This window comes from Dendropsophus ebraccatus, chromosome 5 (genome assembly GCF_027789765.1).
Source record: "Dendropsophus ebraccatus isolate aDenEbr1 chromosome 5, aDenEbr1.pat, whole genome shotgun sequence".
NCBI classification, from domain to species: domain Eukaryota; kingdom Metazoa; phylum Chordata; class Amphibia; order Anura; family Hylidae; genus Dendropsophus; species Dendropsophus ebraccatus.
The window spans coordinates 130,719,990-130,733,192 of record NC_091458.1 but is presented as its reverse complement, the minus strand read 5'-3'; the positions used below and the strand labels follow the sequence as shown (position 1 = coordinate 130,733,192).

The following is a 13,203-nucleotide window of genomic DNA, read 5'->3' as shown; positions in this document are numbered from 1 at the left end:
CCAGTAGAATGAGTTCGTTCAGGGAGGTAGGCAGGTCTCGGGCAGCGAGCACGTCTCTCACACGACTAGACAGGCCCTTCTTGAAGGTGGCCAATAGGGCGGCCTCGTTCCAGTCCAATTCGGCTGCCAGGGTGCGGAACTGGATGGCGTAGTCACCAACAGAGGAGCTGCCTTGAGAGAGGTTGAGGAGAGCAGTCTCGGCTGAAGAAGCACGGGCAGGTTCCTCAAAGACGGAGCGAAACTCGAATAGGAAGGCCCGGAGATTGGCAGCAACTGGATCATCACGGTCCCACAGTGGCGTGGCCCAGGCCAGGGCTCTACCTTCTAATAGGCTGATGATGAAAGCCACTTTAGAGCGCTCGGTGGAAAACTGACTACTCAAAAGTTCAATGTGCATGGTGCACTGAGTCAAGAATCCTCTGCACAACTTAGAGTCCCCAGAGTACTTGCTTGGGAGGGCCAGTCGGAGTGAAGAAGAAGCGTCAGGAGGTGGTGTGCGCTGGGCAGTAGTCTGCTGCTGTAAGGCGGCAGTGAGTTGCTGGATCTGCTGTGACTGCTTCTGGATTTGTTGCGCCTGCTGAGTGACCACTCTGGCGACATCACGGAGATCAGGCACCTCGCCGGGATCCATGGTTGGAGCCTACTGTAACGCCTGGAGTAGTGGATCCACTGGACCGGCACCAGCGATGGCACAAACCTCACCAGGGAGCGGAGTCTAAGGGGCCGCTGGTTTTCACCAGAGCCCGCCGCAAGGCGGGATGGACTTGCTGCGGCAGGCGACCCCCAGGTCGCTACCCCTGGCTTGGTTGCTGGTGTCGGCAGGCGAGGCGTGGCAGGAGATGGCACAGGCAATGGTCTGCAGGTGAGAGCGCACGTGACAGGCTGGACACGGGAACAGGTGGAGTGACAGGGAAACAGGAACCAGGAACAGGGACTTGGGACCAGGTAACGGACAGGACTCAGGAACAGGGACTTGGGACCAGGTAACGGACAGGACTCAGGAACAACAGGGAGCTGGGCCAAACGCTATGGGAAGCATGTAGAGGCTCCAACCCAGGGGACAGGGCATGCTGGGATTTATAGGGGAGTGATTAGGTGCAACTACCAATTAGGAGCGCACTGCCCCTTTAAATCTGAGACAGCCGGCGCGCGCGCGCCCTAGGAGGCGGGGACGCGCGCGCCGGCCGGCACAGCGGGAGACAGGAGCGTGGAGAGGTGAGGCGCCCCCCGGGGCCGAGGTGATAGCAGCGCCGGGTCCCCGACTATGGACACCGGCTGCTGCATGGGGCAGGAAGCGGTCGCGGCGGCGGCCCGGAACGCGGGACGCCGCCGCGGCCGTGACAACTATGTGTGATTACTACTGTGTTGGGACAAGACAGAGGTGAACAAATACTGGAAACAAAAGGAAGGGAAACACAAGGGACAACAAATACTGCGAGGTCTTGAGGAGAACTGGCTCACATGAATCTGAATGAAACCTGAGAGAAATCTGAATGAAAATCTGAGAAAAAATCTGAATACAAACTGGCTCAACTAAATCTTTCCAGCTATAGATATGATAATAATACACAATAATGAGACTGGATGAGAAAATACACTCCTACATAAACTGGACTTTCTCTGAGGTATATATATATATACTGACTTCTCTTACTCAGAGGAAGAGCTATCTGTCTTAGACACTGGAAAATATACTGTTTTACAAAAGAGGCACTCTACTCTGAGGCAATCTAAATAACCTTGTGCTTACTCAGAGGAGGAAATACAAAGATTTCGATAACACTGGAATGCAATAGTACAATAAGTGCAATAATGAAATAAGTGCAATAATACCCTGTGTGGAACACACAATCACAGGAAAGTGCATTAGGAAGGAATGGGTTAAGTGTCTCTGTTAGGTAGAGTCTCTTTTAGGCAATTAGACATTGTCCATATAAAAGGCTCTGGGACAGGCACTAGAGAACCTTTTGTTATTGTAAGTGTCCATCAGCTCATGGCTGGTTAGTACAGGGAACTTGGTCAGGAGGACCAGGCACGAACCTTGAACGTTGCAGGAACTGGAATAATTAAACAGTTAGACAACAGAAACAGTTAAGGACTCTGGTCTCTGTAGCGAAGTGGAGGAATTCCTCTGGTAGAGCGCTCAGACCGTCTCAGCGGAGGATCCTCTTCAACAGTGATTGGTGCAGGTACAGGTGGAAGATCACCCCCAGTGTCTGGTTGTAGAGATGGAGTTGTTGGAGGCACAATTGGAAGTGGAGGGGCCACTGGAATGTGCACAGGGACCGCTGGATAGCCTATGGCCATGAGGAACGGTTCAACTTGGAACATTTCTTCCAGAGAGAGAGGTTTAGCTGGAGCTGCTGGGGGAGCCGGAGGTGTGGATGCAGGTACCGGACACGGTGCTGTAAGGCCCTGTAGGTCCTCCTTAGTGCAACGTTTTATCCTATTCCGGTACACCGTCTGCAGGGCTAGGCCTGGCTTTTTTACTTCATACACATCAGTCTCTGGGTAAGGGATAGAAGAGATGACATAGGGCTCAGGCTCCCAAAGGCTTTCAAGTTTGTGAGAGCGATGATATTTCTTTAGCCAAACTTTATCTCCCACTTGTAGTGGTGTGGCATTCGCCCTTTGGTTGTAGGCATCCTCTTGGCGCTGCTGAGCCTCCCCCATCCTCCGGTCAACAATTTCCCGGGCATCCTGGATTCTCCTCTGATGCTCCCGAACCCAGTCAGTTTCAGGTAGGGGGTTGAAGGTGTCAGGAGCTTGGACTCCAAGAGCACGGTCCTGAGGAAGTTGGCCTTGGCGGCCAAACATCAGGTAGAACGGGGAGTAGCCAGTGGAACAATGAGTGGTATTGTTATAGATCTCCACTAGTTCATCCAACAAGTGGGGCCACTCTACTCTCTTCGTCACTGAAGCCGTTCGGAGCATGTTGATAAAGACCTGGTTAACTTTTTCACACAGACCATTCCCTTGAGGGTGATAGGCCGTGGTACGGAGCTTCTTACATTCATGGTAGGCACACAGCTCCTGGAAAAGTTGCGACTCGAAGGCCGGACCCCGGTCCGTCAGCAGAGACTCTGGGCACCCATAGTGCTTTACATACTCCTTGTAAAAAGTAAGGGCGGTGGTCTTGGCGGTCAAGTCCCTGACAGGTACCACGACTACCCACTTGGAGTAATGGTCGACCATGGTGAGGGCGTAGGTGTACCCGCATCTTGTAGGGGCCAGCTTCACATGGTCCAGGGCGACTAGCTGATTCGGCCGGTGGGAGGTGATTGGGTGCAAAGGGGCCCTGACTTCTCTTCCCCCAGCTTTGGAGATATTACAGGCAGGGCACTCGGCACACCAGTTCTCGATGTCAGCCCTCATCCCGATCCAGTAGAACCGCTGTCGGATAGTGGCCTCCGTCTTGTGTACCCCGAAATGACCGGACCGGTCATGGTAGGCATCTAGCACCATCTTAGCGTCTCGTCGGGGAATGAGGATCTGGTGGCACCTCTCCCCAGAGACTGGGTCAAGAGAGTTCCGCAGGATCAGTCCCTTCTGTAGGAAGAGCCTCTTTCTTTGCCTCCAGAGTCGCCTTAGCTCGACATCAGGATAGGGCCTCTTTATCCGCATGGGGACCCGACCAGTAGAGAGGTAGTCATAGATCTCCCCCAGGACGCGGGACTCTTCCTGGATGGTCTGCCACCTGGCCAAGTCTTGCGGGGCCCTAGGTGGAGGCGAAGGCGTTTCAGGCCTAGCTGCATCAATAGCACTCTGGGTAGCGAACCTTTGGTAGAAGGGAGGCATTTCTACATCTTCCCAATCGCTGTCCTCTGGGGCCTCTTCGCCCTTGGGTAGTCGGGACAGGAGGTCTGCATTGACATTAGCCTTGCCACTGCGGTACTTAATTTCAAACTGGAAATTGGCCAGTCGAGAAGCCCACCGCTGTTCCAGGGCGCCCAGCCGAGCAGTGCTGAGATGCGCCAACGGGTTGTTATCCGTATAGATGGTAACAGGGGTGGCAGCCAGGTAGTCCTTGAACTTTTCGGTGACGGCCCACACTAGGGCTAGTAACTCCAACTTGAAGGAGCTATAATTGTTGTCGTTCTTTTCAGCGCCCCGAAGACTCCGGCTGGCATAAGCTACAATTCTCTCTTGGCCATCTTGAACCTGGGACAGCACAGCTCCCAGGCCTTGGAAGCTGGCGTCCGTGTAGAGCCGGAAAGGAAGGTTATAGTCCGGGTAGGCCAGTATAGGAGGCGTAGTCAACAGGCGTTTCAGGGTTTGAAAGGCAACCTCCTGCCATTCGGACCACTCTACGGGGAGCCGTCGGTTGTAACTTTCTCGAGGGCAACCCCGGAGTAACTCATTGAGGGGCTCAGCCACTTGGGCAAAGTGGGGAATGAAGCGGCGGTAATAGCCGGCGAATCCCAGAAAGCTTCTCACCTCCTTGACGGTCTTAGGGGTATCCCAGTGTTCCACAGCCGAGATCTTCTCTGGATCGGGTCGTATCCCCTCAGCACTCACAACATGCCCCAGATAGTTCACTTGGGGTTTGAGAAGGTGGCACTTGGAAGGCTTAATTTTCAGGCCGTGATCGATTAGGACCTGGAACACTTCAGCCAGATGATGGACGTGATCTTCATAGGTACGTGAATAGACAATCACATCATCTAGGTAGAGCAGGACACTCTGAAAGTTGAGATGGCCGAGACACCTTTCCATCAACCGCTGGAAGGTAGCGGGGGCGTTGCACAGACCGAAGGGCATGCTGGTGAATTCGAAGAGCCCCATGGGGGTGGTGAAGGCCGTCTTCTCACGGTCTTCGGGTGCCATGGGCACCTGCCAGTACCCACTGGTGAGGTCCAAGGTGGAGAAGTAGGCGGCTGACCCAAAAGCAGCAATAGACTCTTCGATCCGGGGCAAAGGATAGGCATCCTTGTGGGTGATTGTGTTTATCTTCCTATAATCCACGCAGAAACGGATGTTACCGTCTTTCTTCCTCACGAGGACAATAGGGGCAGCCCACGGACTCTGACTTTCTTGGATAACGTTAGAGTCTTTCATCTCCCTGAGCAGTTTCTTGACCTGCTGATAGCTGGCAGGAGGGATTGGCCGATGTTTCTCTTTGATAGGCAAATGGTCCCCAGTGTTGATCCGATGCTGGACCAGATTGGTCTTCCCGAAATCGAGGGAGTGTTTGCTGAAGGCCTCGTGATACCTTTTGACCACCTTGAGGATGCCGTGGAGGTATTCAAGTGGGGTATTGGCATCGCCAATATGGAGTTCATCCCACCAAGGGGCGAGAGCCCTGTTTGAGTCCCTTTGAGTGCCACGGATGGAGCTCTGATAGGCGATGGTCTCCTCACAGACGATGTCCTCAGGATCGAGTTGGTATAGCATGGCCACGGTGGTGAACTTGGGTAGGTCAGCTGGGGAGTCTCCAAGGTTCACCAGACGGACAGGGACCTGACCATTGGAGACGGTCACCAGGCTTCTAGCGGCCCTGACAAGAGGTTGCCCCTCAATTTCAGTAGCATCCAGAAGAGCCACATAGTCAGCATTGTTGAGGCCCGGACGGACCCTGCACCAGATGAGGAACTCACTGTTAGCTGGGATGGTGACCGGACGAGCATCTCTAGTGCGGACACGGCAGATTTCTCCTCGAGGATTGGCAAATTTCCACTGAGCGGTGAGCACTTTTATGGTCTTCTGGACGGCTTGCCTGTACTGAGGAGAAGCACAAGACATAGAGGCATTCAAGGCATCCAACACTTCAGTGAATACATGACGGATAATATTCATGCCTAATACCACGGTCCCACTATCTCCCTGAGCCTCAGTAACAATGATACCCTGACGTGCTAGCTCTCGCTTCCCTATGCAGACAGTGGGTTCCCAGTAACCTAGTTGCACAATAGGACGACCATTACTAGCAATAAGTTTCAGATGGTATTTCTCAACTGGACCTAGGGTTCTCAGATCCCAATGTTCTTCAAACACATGCCTCGGGATAGTGGTAACCTGGGAACCTGTATCCACCAGAGCCTCCAGGGGGACTCCGTCCACCCAGAGAGTCACATGCGGGCATTGTGAGAGGAACCTTGAGAACCACTGTGCTTCCTGCGGGCCTGGATCTCGACCTCCTGGGTGTTGGCCCTCGGACCCAGGGGTAGCCCGTTTAACTGATAGCACTGAGAGCGGTAGTGTCCATGTCGCCTACAGTGGCGGCAGTAGGGGCGCTCAGGGGATCTATGTCTCTGTGGAGGAGGCCGATCGGGAACTGCATACCCAGGGCAGGGGTCCTGTGGTGGTGGAGGTGTTGGATAGGCCCCTTGTAGCCCCCTTAGGGCGTGGCAGAGAGAGTCAACCACTTGCGTAAGGAGAGCAGGGATCGCTGGAGAACTAGCCGGGATAGACTGTTGGGCAGCTTGTATAGCTGAAACCGGCGGAACCATAGCGGGCACTGGAGGTGAGGGTATAGGTCCCACCGGGTCCGGGCAATCTGAACCTGGAGTACAGCCGGCACAGGGATTGTCAATGCCAACCACCCTCAGAGCCAGAGTCTTGAAGTCCAGGAAAGGCATTGTAGGGTTTTGGGCAGCTAGCATACGCAGTTGGCTCTGGATGAGTCTAGAGTCGACCCCCTCTATGAAGCGGTCAGTGATCATACTCTCCACAGCCGAGGGGTCTATGGTATCAACCTGTCTCAGGGCCCGGTAGGCAGATTGGAGGGCTAGTGCATAATCTCTGAGGGTCTCACCTGGCCTTTGTCGTCGGTCATAAAACTTAAGGCGGACCTCCGTGGGTGACTGTACCTCAAATTCTTTACTCAGCCGGGCCAGGATCTGTTGTACATTAGCTTTCTCCGTAGCTGGCCACGACCGCACCTCCTCTGCAGCGGGACCCTCAAGTTGTCCTAGCAGCAACTGCACCTGCTGAGTGGGAGAGAGTGAGACAAGTTCAAGGGTGCGGGAAATTTTTTCCTTGAAATCAGCCAACGTGTGGGGTTCCCCTTTATAACTGGGAAGATTGTTGGGCCCAATGAAGAACAGGACCGCTGCGGTAGCCATAGCAACGGGAGCCGCGGGAAGTCTTGGCCGGGCCATCGGCGGACTGCCGGACCCGTCAGAGTCACTGTGATGGCCGGTGGACATAATGAGGGGTTCTGGTGTAAGGCGTCTGGAAGAAAGCAGAGGCGAGGAGAGCTTGTGGGAACAGCAGGCACCGATAGGCAGGGTGTCCGGGACCGGAGAGGGATAGGGCGGAAGTCAGCACCAACGCTTTCGGCGGTCCGGGCACAATCTCCTTCCCTCCTGCAACAGAGGCTTGGATACTGCAGGGCCGGGGCGGAGCTGGGGCGGAGCGCGCGCGAAGACAGTGCGTCACCAGCTGACTTGACCCCTTAGCAGGCCGCAGCGCGGCAATAGCAGAGTCTCTGAGGATGATGAGGGGTAGCAAATATGAACACCGCGGGGTGTACGTTATCCTGTTCGTGACGCCAAATGCGATGCCCTGGCCCCTGGGGGCCACTTCCGCACTGCTGGTGTTATGAGCGGGCAATGACCGAGGCAGCTGCAGGGGTTATACTTGTCACGGTATAGGCCTGAGGGCAGCACAGCTGTAGGGCCGGTCTGAGGAATCTGCGGGTGATGATGGGCATGCGATTCTTCGCTGCACTTAGTCAAGGCACCAGTTAGTGGACACCAATGCCAGGGTTCAGTAACAGCGGTTTTATTATAGATGAGGTAACTAGTAGCAACAGTTCTGTCCGGATGCAACCGGGTATATAGCAGGCTTTGACAAATAAAGCAGGAGTGGTGCTGCATAGGCTGTGAGAATACGTGCCGGATGATGGGAGTAGGAGTATGAGAGAAATAGCGTTGCTGGGTGGATTAGCTTGAGAATAATACTTGCTGTGAATCCTTGCAGCGATGAGGAGAGATAACGGAATGACACCCAGATGAGAGAGAAGAATCCGGTCACTTGAGCAGGCAGATACAGCCGAAGACTTGAATACAGCAGCAGAATCAGTCACTCTTCTTATGGTGAAGAGGCTGCAGAGAAGAAGCCCAACTCCTCTGAGGCAGGAGAGGGACGACACACATCCTCCTTGCTTGGAAGCAGGGGGAAGACTAACTTGTTAGGAGGAAGTGGGAGGTCACATGGTTGCTCCTGGCCAGAACTAGTCGGCCATTGGAGGAACCATGGTTACAGGTCACGTGATCAACAGCCTTGCATACCACTGTACACTGTAATAATACACAGGAATACATGACAATACACATGAAAATGCACATTACCAGAGAATACTAGGGGAAAACCAGCAGCAGTTGCAGTGCAAACACTTACCAGAACAGGCATTGACACAGCAATAGAAATGGCCATAATAGGAGTAGTAGTCTGCATGTTCTGGGACACTGCATACTTCTGATATGGGATGCCTTACTTGTCTTGTGTATATAAGGAATTATTCTGTATGTCATTTTTGCCATGATTAAGGGAGTCCACCCCGAATGAGTCGGAATGTTTTTTAATCTTTGTTATATGTGTTTTATGGACAAGAAATAAAATTTTGGATATCTTATTTGGAGCTGTGGATCCTCTCCTTCATTTGATTGCCCAGCTGGTGTGTGGCTCAGCCTTTACCTCACGTGCTCCTGAGGGAAACCATCACACAGCACAAGGCTATTTTGCACATGGCGAGCTGACTTTGTCTTCCTTACTCACTTAACTAATATTTTATTAAGCTATGTTCACACTGCGTATGTTTCCTGCCGTAGTGCGAACCGCGAATATACGCACGTAGTTTTGAGGTTGATGCGTTTGCTTGAAAGTATACGATATACGCCCGCACAATGCACACTACGTATGAGCTTACGGCCGGATCGTATACGGCGCTGTGAAAAATGAACAAGACCATTGTTTGAGGATGGAAATGTTAAAACTCACGGCCATGGATTTCAGTGCGGTCCCGTACGGAGTACTTATTTCAGCAAAATTGAACTTGATTTTTCGATCCAAAAGGTTCTGTGTGGTTTACGGGGCTGGTACAAAGATTTTCAAGTAAATGACCTGCTTCAGATCGCTTCGAAACAAGCTAGGGAAGCATAAGTCTACTACGGGCGTATGTTCGCGGTTCGTACGCATCTGGCCGCATGTCGATTTTTCCCAAGCCCGTAGTTTCAGCCGCACATGTACGGCGGCGTACGAAATGCGGCCGGACTCATACGCAGTGTGAACATAGCCTGAGACTGCAAAGATATAAATATGAAATTTAGGCATAAGCTATCCAGATAACAGATCCCATACTTGAAAACGGATCAAATCTCCAAGAGACCGAATAGCTGTTAGATTTTTCAGCAGTTGCACACAAATTCATCAGTAAAAGCTGTACAACAAATCTCCACCAAATCACATGGATTTTGGTGCAGAGTGTTTGTTGATCTCCCTGTGGACAACAGTCCAATATACTAAAAAATACATACTGCAGTGTGTGACAGTGTGCAAGTACTCCTTCTTTAATCAAATGGATCACCAGATTACAGATGCTATGAGGTGGAATCAGTACCCTGATCAATGAGTATTTTCTTTTATTTATATTATATTTATATTCGTTAGCTCGGCAGTCGGCTTATCAGCCTGCTGCCTTTGAACCCTGTGCCGCTCGGCTCCTAGTGCCAGGAAAAGCTAAATCCAGTACTGGGAAACTGGGAGAAGTTTCCCAGGACTGGATCCTACTTTGGCAGGCACCTGTAGCCTAACAAAACACTTTGCTTAGTTTGTACTGTAAATTCGCTCATCTCTACTCATCATTTCTAAGGCAGCCTTCACACGTCAGTGGGCCGAAACATTTGCGTATGGTACCTATCTTTCAGGTTGTTTTCTACTGTTGTCTATGGAACCTCTGTTAGTGAACTTGATGAAACCTTATACAAACCTGTAAGAATGACCCGGGTCCTCCACAATGAGAGGCACTCTATGTATAGGCTGTACACTATGGTAGTGTGATGATAGTCCTGTATATCTCACCCTCTTCTACTACCTCAGAATTCCATGGTAATGATATATATTGTTCACTCTGTCTGTAAAATCAGACTGATTAAACAACAAAAAAACACCTCATGCAGCGTAAAACCTAATCATCTAGGCTTAGGACCCTTTTACACTAGCCGATGCTCTCCAGGTGACTACTGTAGCTTTGTATGTGTCATCATTATCGTCCACACATTCCCTGGTCAATTGGCGTTCCTATGAAGACTCATTTGTCTAATTATCGGCCCATGTATAAGGGCATTTACACCTTATTTTATTCCAATAAATTCTTCTGAGATTAAGTAGAAACTCAATTGTTAGTACCAAACGGAAGAATTGTCTCTACTTTATACTGTGGCTCTGACTACGTTGGCTGTGACTTCTGTTTCATGTACAGACTACCAGTATAACCTATGGAGGAACATTGAAGATTAGAAGCAGAAAAAATGAAAGGAGGGGGGATTTATTTAGCAGATAGCAAAAAGTTGCACATTTTTGTGCACACTGGGGGACACCTACTAACATACACCCCTGGTGTACACCACAGAAAAGGTGCAGATTCTTGCCTTCTCCCTGGCGTACGCCAGCCGTATCCCCCGCTCAACTGATGGGTGGGCGGGGTGGCAAGGCAGGGCATGGCCTCCTCCCACATTGATTTATTAAGGTTTACACCTGGAAACAGATGTAAACCAGGCAAAAATCTACACCTGCTCTGAGCAGGTGCAGATTCTTGCACAATGCCAGAGTATACCCCCAGCCCAGACTATACAGCCTATATAGCCCAGAGTTAAAATTGCCTAGGCTATATAATGCCGCGGGGTATATTTTGACCCTTAGGCCATATTATACTCCCATGATATCTGTAACATTGAGTGATATACACACAAATTACTTAATTTTTCAACATTTTATTGGGGATTCAGCTTTATCTGCTTAGTAAAGTGAGAATCTGACTGATATAAATCTTAAAAATCTAAACACACTTACATTTATCATTGTGTTTGCACTATTTTATTTTGGGCTAGTAAGGAGATTTTGTGCACTTAAATATCTTTGCAAGACTTATTAAAGGGTTTGCTTTATTTTACATCAGTTTCCACTGCCTGCGCCTTTTCTCAATGTTTGCATTGGGGGAGGGGGGTGTTGTGTTGTCCTATTTACTACTTTTCTCATTTGATTTATCATCGGGTTTTGCGCAAAATACTACCCTATCGTAGCTTTGTAGCCAAGCTGTTTTAGGCTGGGTTTACACAGCTTTTGCAGTCCATTTTTTGTTTTTTTTTCTCATCTGTTTTCTGCAAAATAGATGAAAAAAAGGAAGCGTTTGTGTGCATCAGTTTTTCCATTAACTCCCATAATAAAAAACGGTTTAAAAATGGATCAAAATTCATCAGTTTTTTTAGCGTACACAAAAAAACGCGGTTTTGTGTATGCCCAAAAAATGTTTTGATCCGTTTTTTAATCCTTTTTTTTTTTGTTTGCAAAAAAGGCTTAAAAAAAAAACGGACTGCAAAAAACACAGTGTGAGCCCAGCCTTAGGCATAAATTGTGCAAAATATTGTGCAAGATGTGTCAAGGCACTTGCGTCTAATGATGATTTTTTTGCGTAGCCAATAAAAAGCAGATGATGCAGTCATGGGACAGCGCCATCTACTGTCAACTCAATGTAAGCACTGTACTGTATTTCCCAACAAGAGGAAGCAGCTGTGTATCTGAGTATGTAAAAAAAAAAAAAAAGATCTGCACAATTTTTAACAAATTAAGTGAGAAAACCGGTGAAGTGATAACATTATGACCTGAGGGGATATATTCGGGTCTAAGCAATTTTGAACCCCCCGGTATAGAATATATCCCCTAAGGTATACTGTAGCCTGGAACAGAAGTGAGAAAACCAGTGACATGATAACTTGGAGGGATATAGTCTGGCCTAGACTGTTTTACACCCTCAGATATAGAGTTTATCCCCTGGGGTATACTGTCGCCTGGATTAGACTATTATGATCCCATAAGATAAAGTCCAAAGACGACCTAGACATTGAGGAATCAATGACCCATGGTCGTGAAAGGGTTAAGACAGGTATGCCAGTCCCCCAATGTTTTGCAATTTTTTGGCCAATCCGCACGCCATATAGAAATGTCTTCAGCTAGAAACATGTTTATCCCAGGCATGTTTCCATTCACTTACTGTAAATTGTCTGCTGGAAGTTTGTTCCAAGCATTTACTACTCTTTCAGTAACAGTAGTTTCTGGCATAGTTTCTTATCTTTCCACAACTAACTTCAGACTTTGCCCCCTTGTTCTTGTATGAGACACTCACCTAAACCTTATTTAACCCTGTAACATATATATTGATATCTAATATAAATCCACCCTGTAAAATAATAAGCAAATTATAATTTTATTAATTCATGATTTTGCTGGTGCATCTTATATAGAAATAAACATAATTTAAAAAAAGTTGGAGAACAACACTGATCAAAGCATTCAGCTAGCTAATAGAAAAGATTGGATGTTCCTACAAAGGTTCCAAGTACAATACCTGAAGCCACAACAACTGGTTTGATGCTGTCCGGGTGAACCAGTGATATTAAAGGGAGGACTGGCCCCATCCAAGTCTTGATGTAGTGGGTTAAAATGCAGACTCGCTTGCTGACTTCCTGCAATCCCTCTTCATTAGGGAAAAACTACAAGTAATGACAGGCATAAAGCAAGTTCACACTGCTGCAAAAAGCAGGAGGATGTTAGGAGTGAAGCACGGTAAAGCATTCGGAAAGGAAACAAGAGACAAGGTGCAAATTACATTAGTAAAATCTTAGGAGCAACGGACTGAAGACCAAAACTAGTTTTTATTTGTCTCCAAAATGGTCATCTAGGTTTGCAGCTTCCTGTTCTACTTGACATTAAAGGAACCTGTGACCAATGCTATGTAATCCATTGCCATCATGTTATAGAGCAGGAAGAACTGAGCAGATCGATATATATCTTTGTGGGAAAAGATTTAGTATAACTTGTAACTTTTTGACTGAAATCCCTCTCTGGACTCCTTGGCATGGAAGGGTCCGAGATTTCAATCAATAAATGACAAGTTGTTCTAAATATGTTCCCACAAAGATATATATCAATCCATTCAGCTCCTTCTGCTCTATAACATGATGCTGATAATATAGGTAGCATTTT

At 49.0% G+C, this 13,203-nt stretch overlaps 1 protein-coding gene across 2 annotated transcripts in view; it reads right to left on the bottom strand.

Annotated features, from left to right (window-relative positions):
* CYP4F22 (cytochrome P450 family 4 subfamily F member 22) overlaps positions 1-13,203 on the bottom strand; it is an 82,453-nt gene that overhangs the window by 32,407 nt on the left and 36,843 nt on the right. The window contains exon 3 of one of the 2 annotated variants that reach the window (XM_069971280.1): positions 12,566-12,710. The exons of the other annotated variant lie outside the window; for it this stretch is intronic. Within the exon in view, the coding sequence (XP_069827381.1) occupies positions 12,566-12,710 (145 nt within the window). The remainder of the gene's footprint in view (positions 1-12,565; positions 12,711-13,203) is intronic. 2 annotated transcript variants of the gene reach the window in all.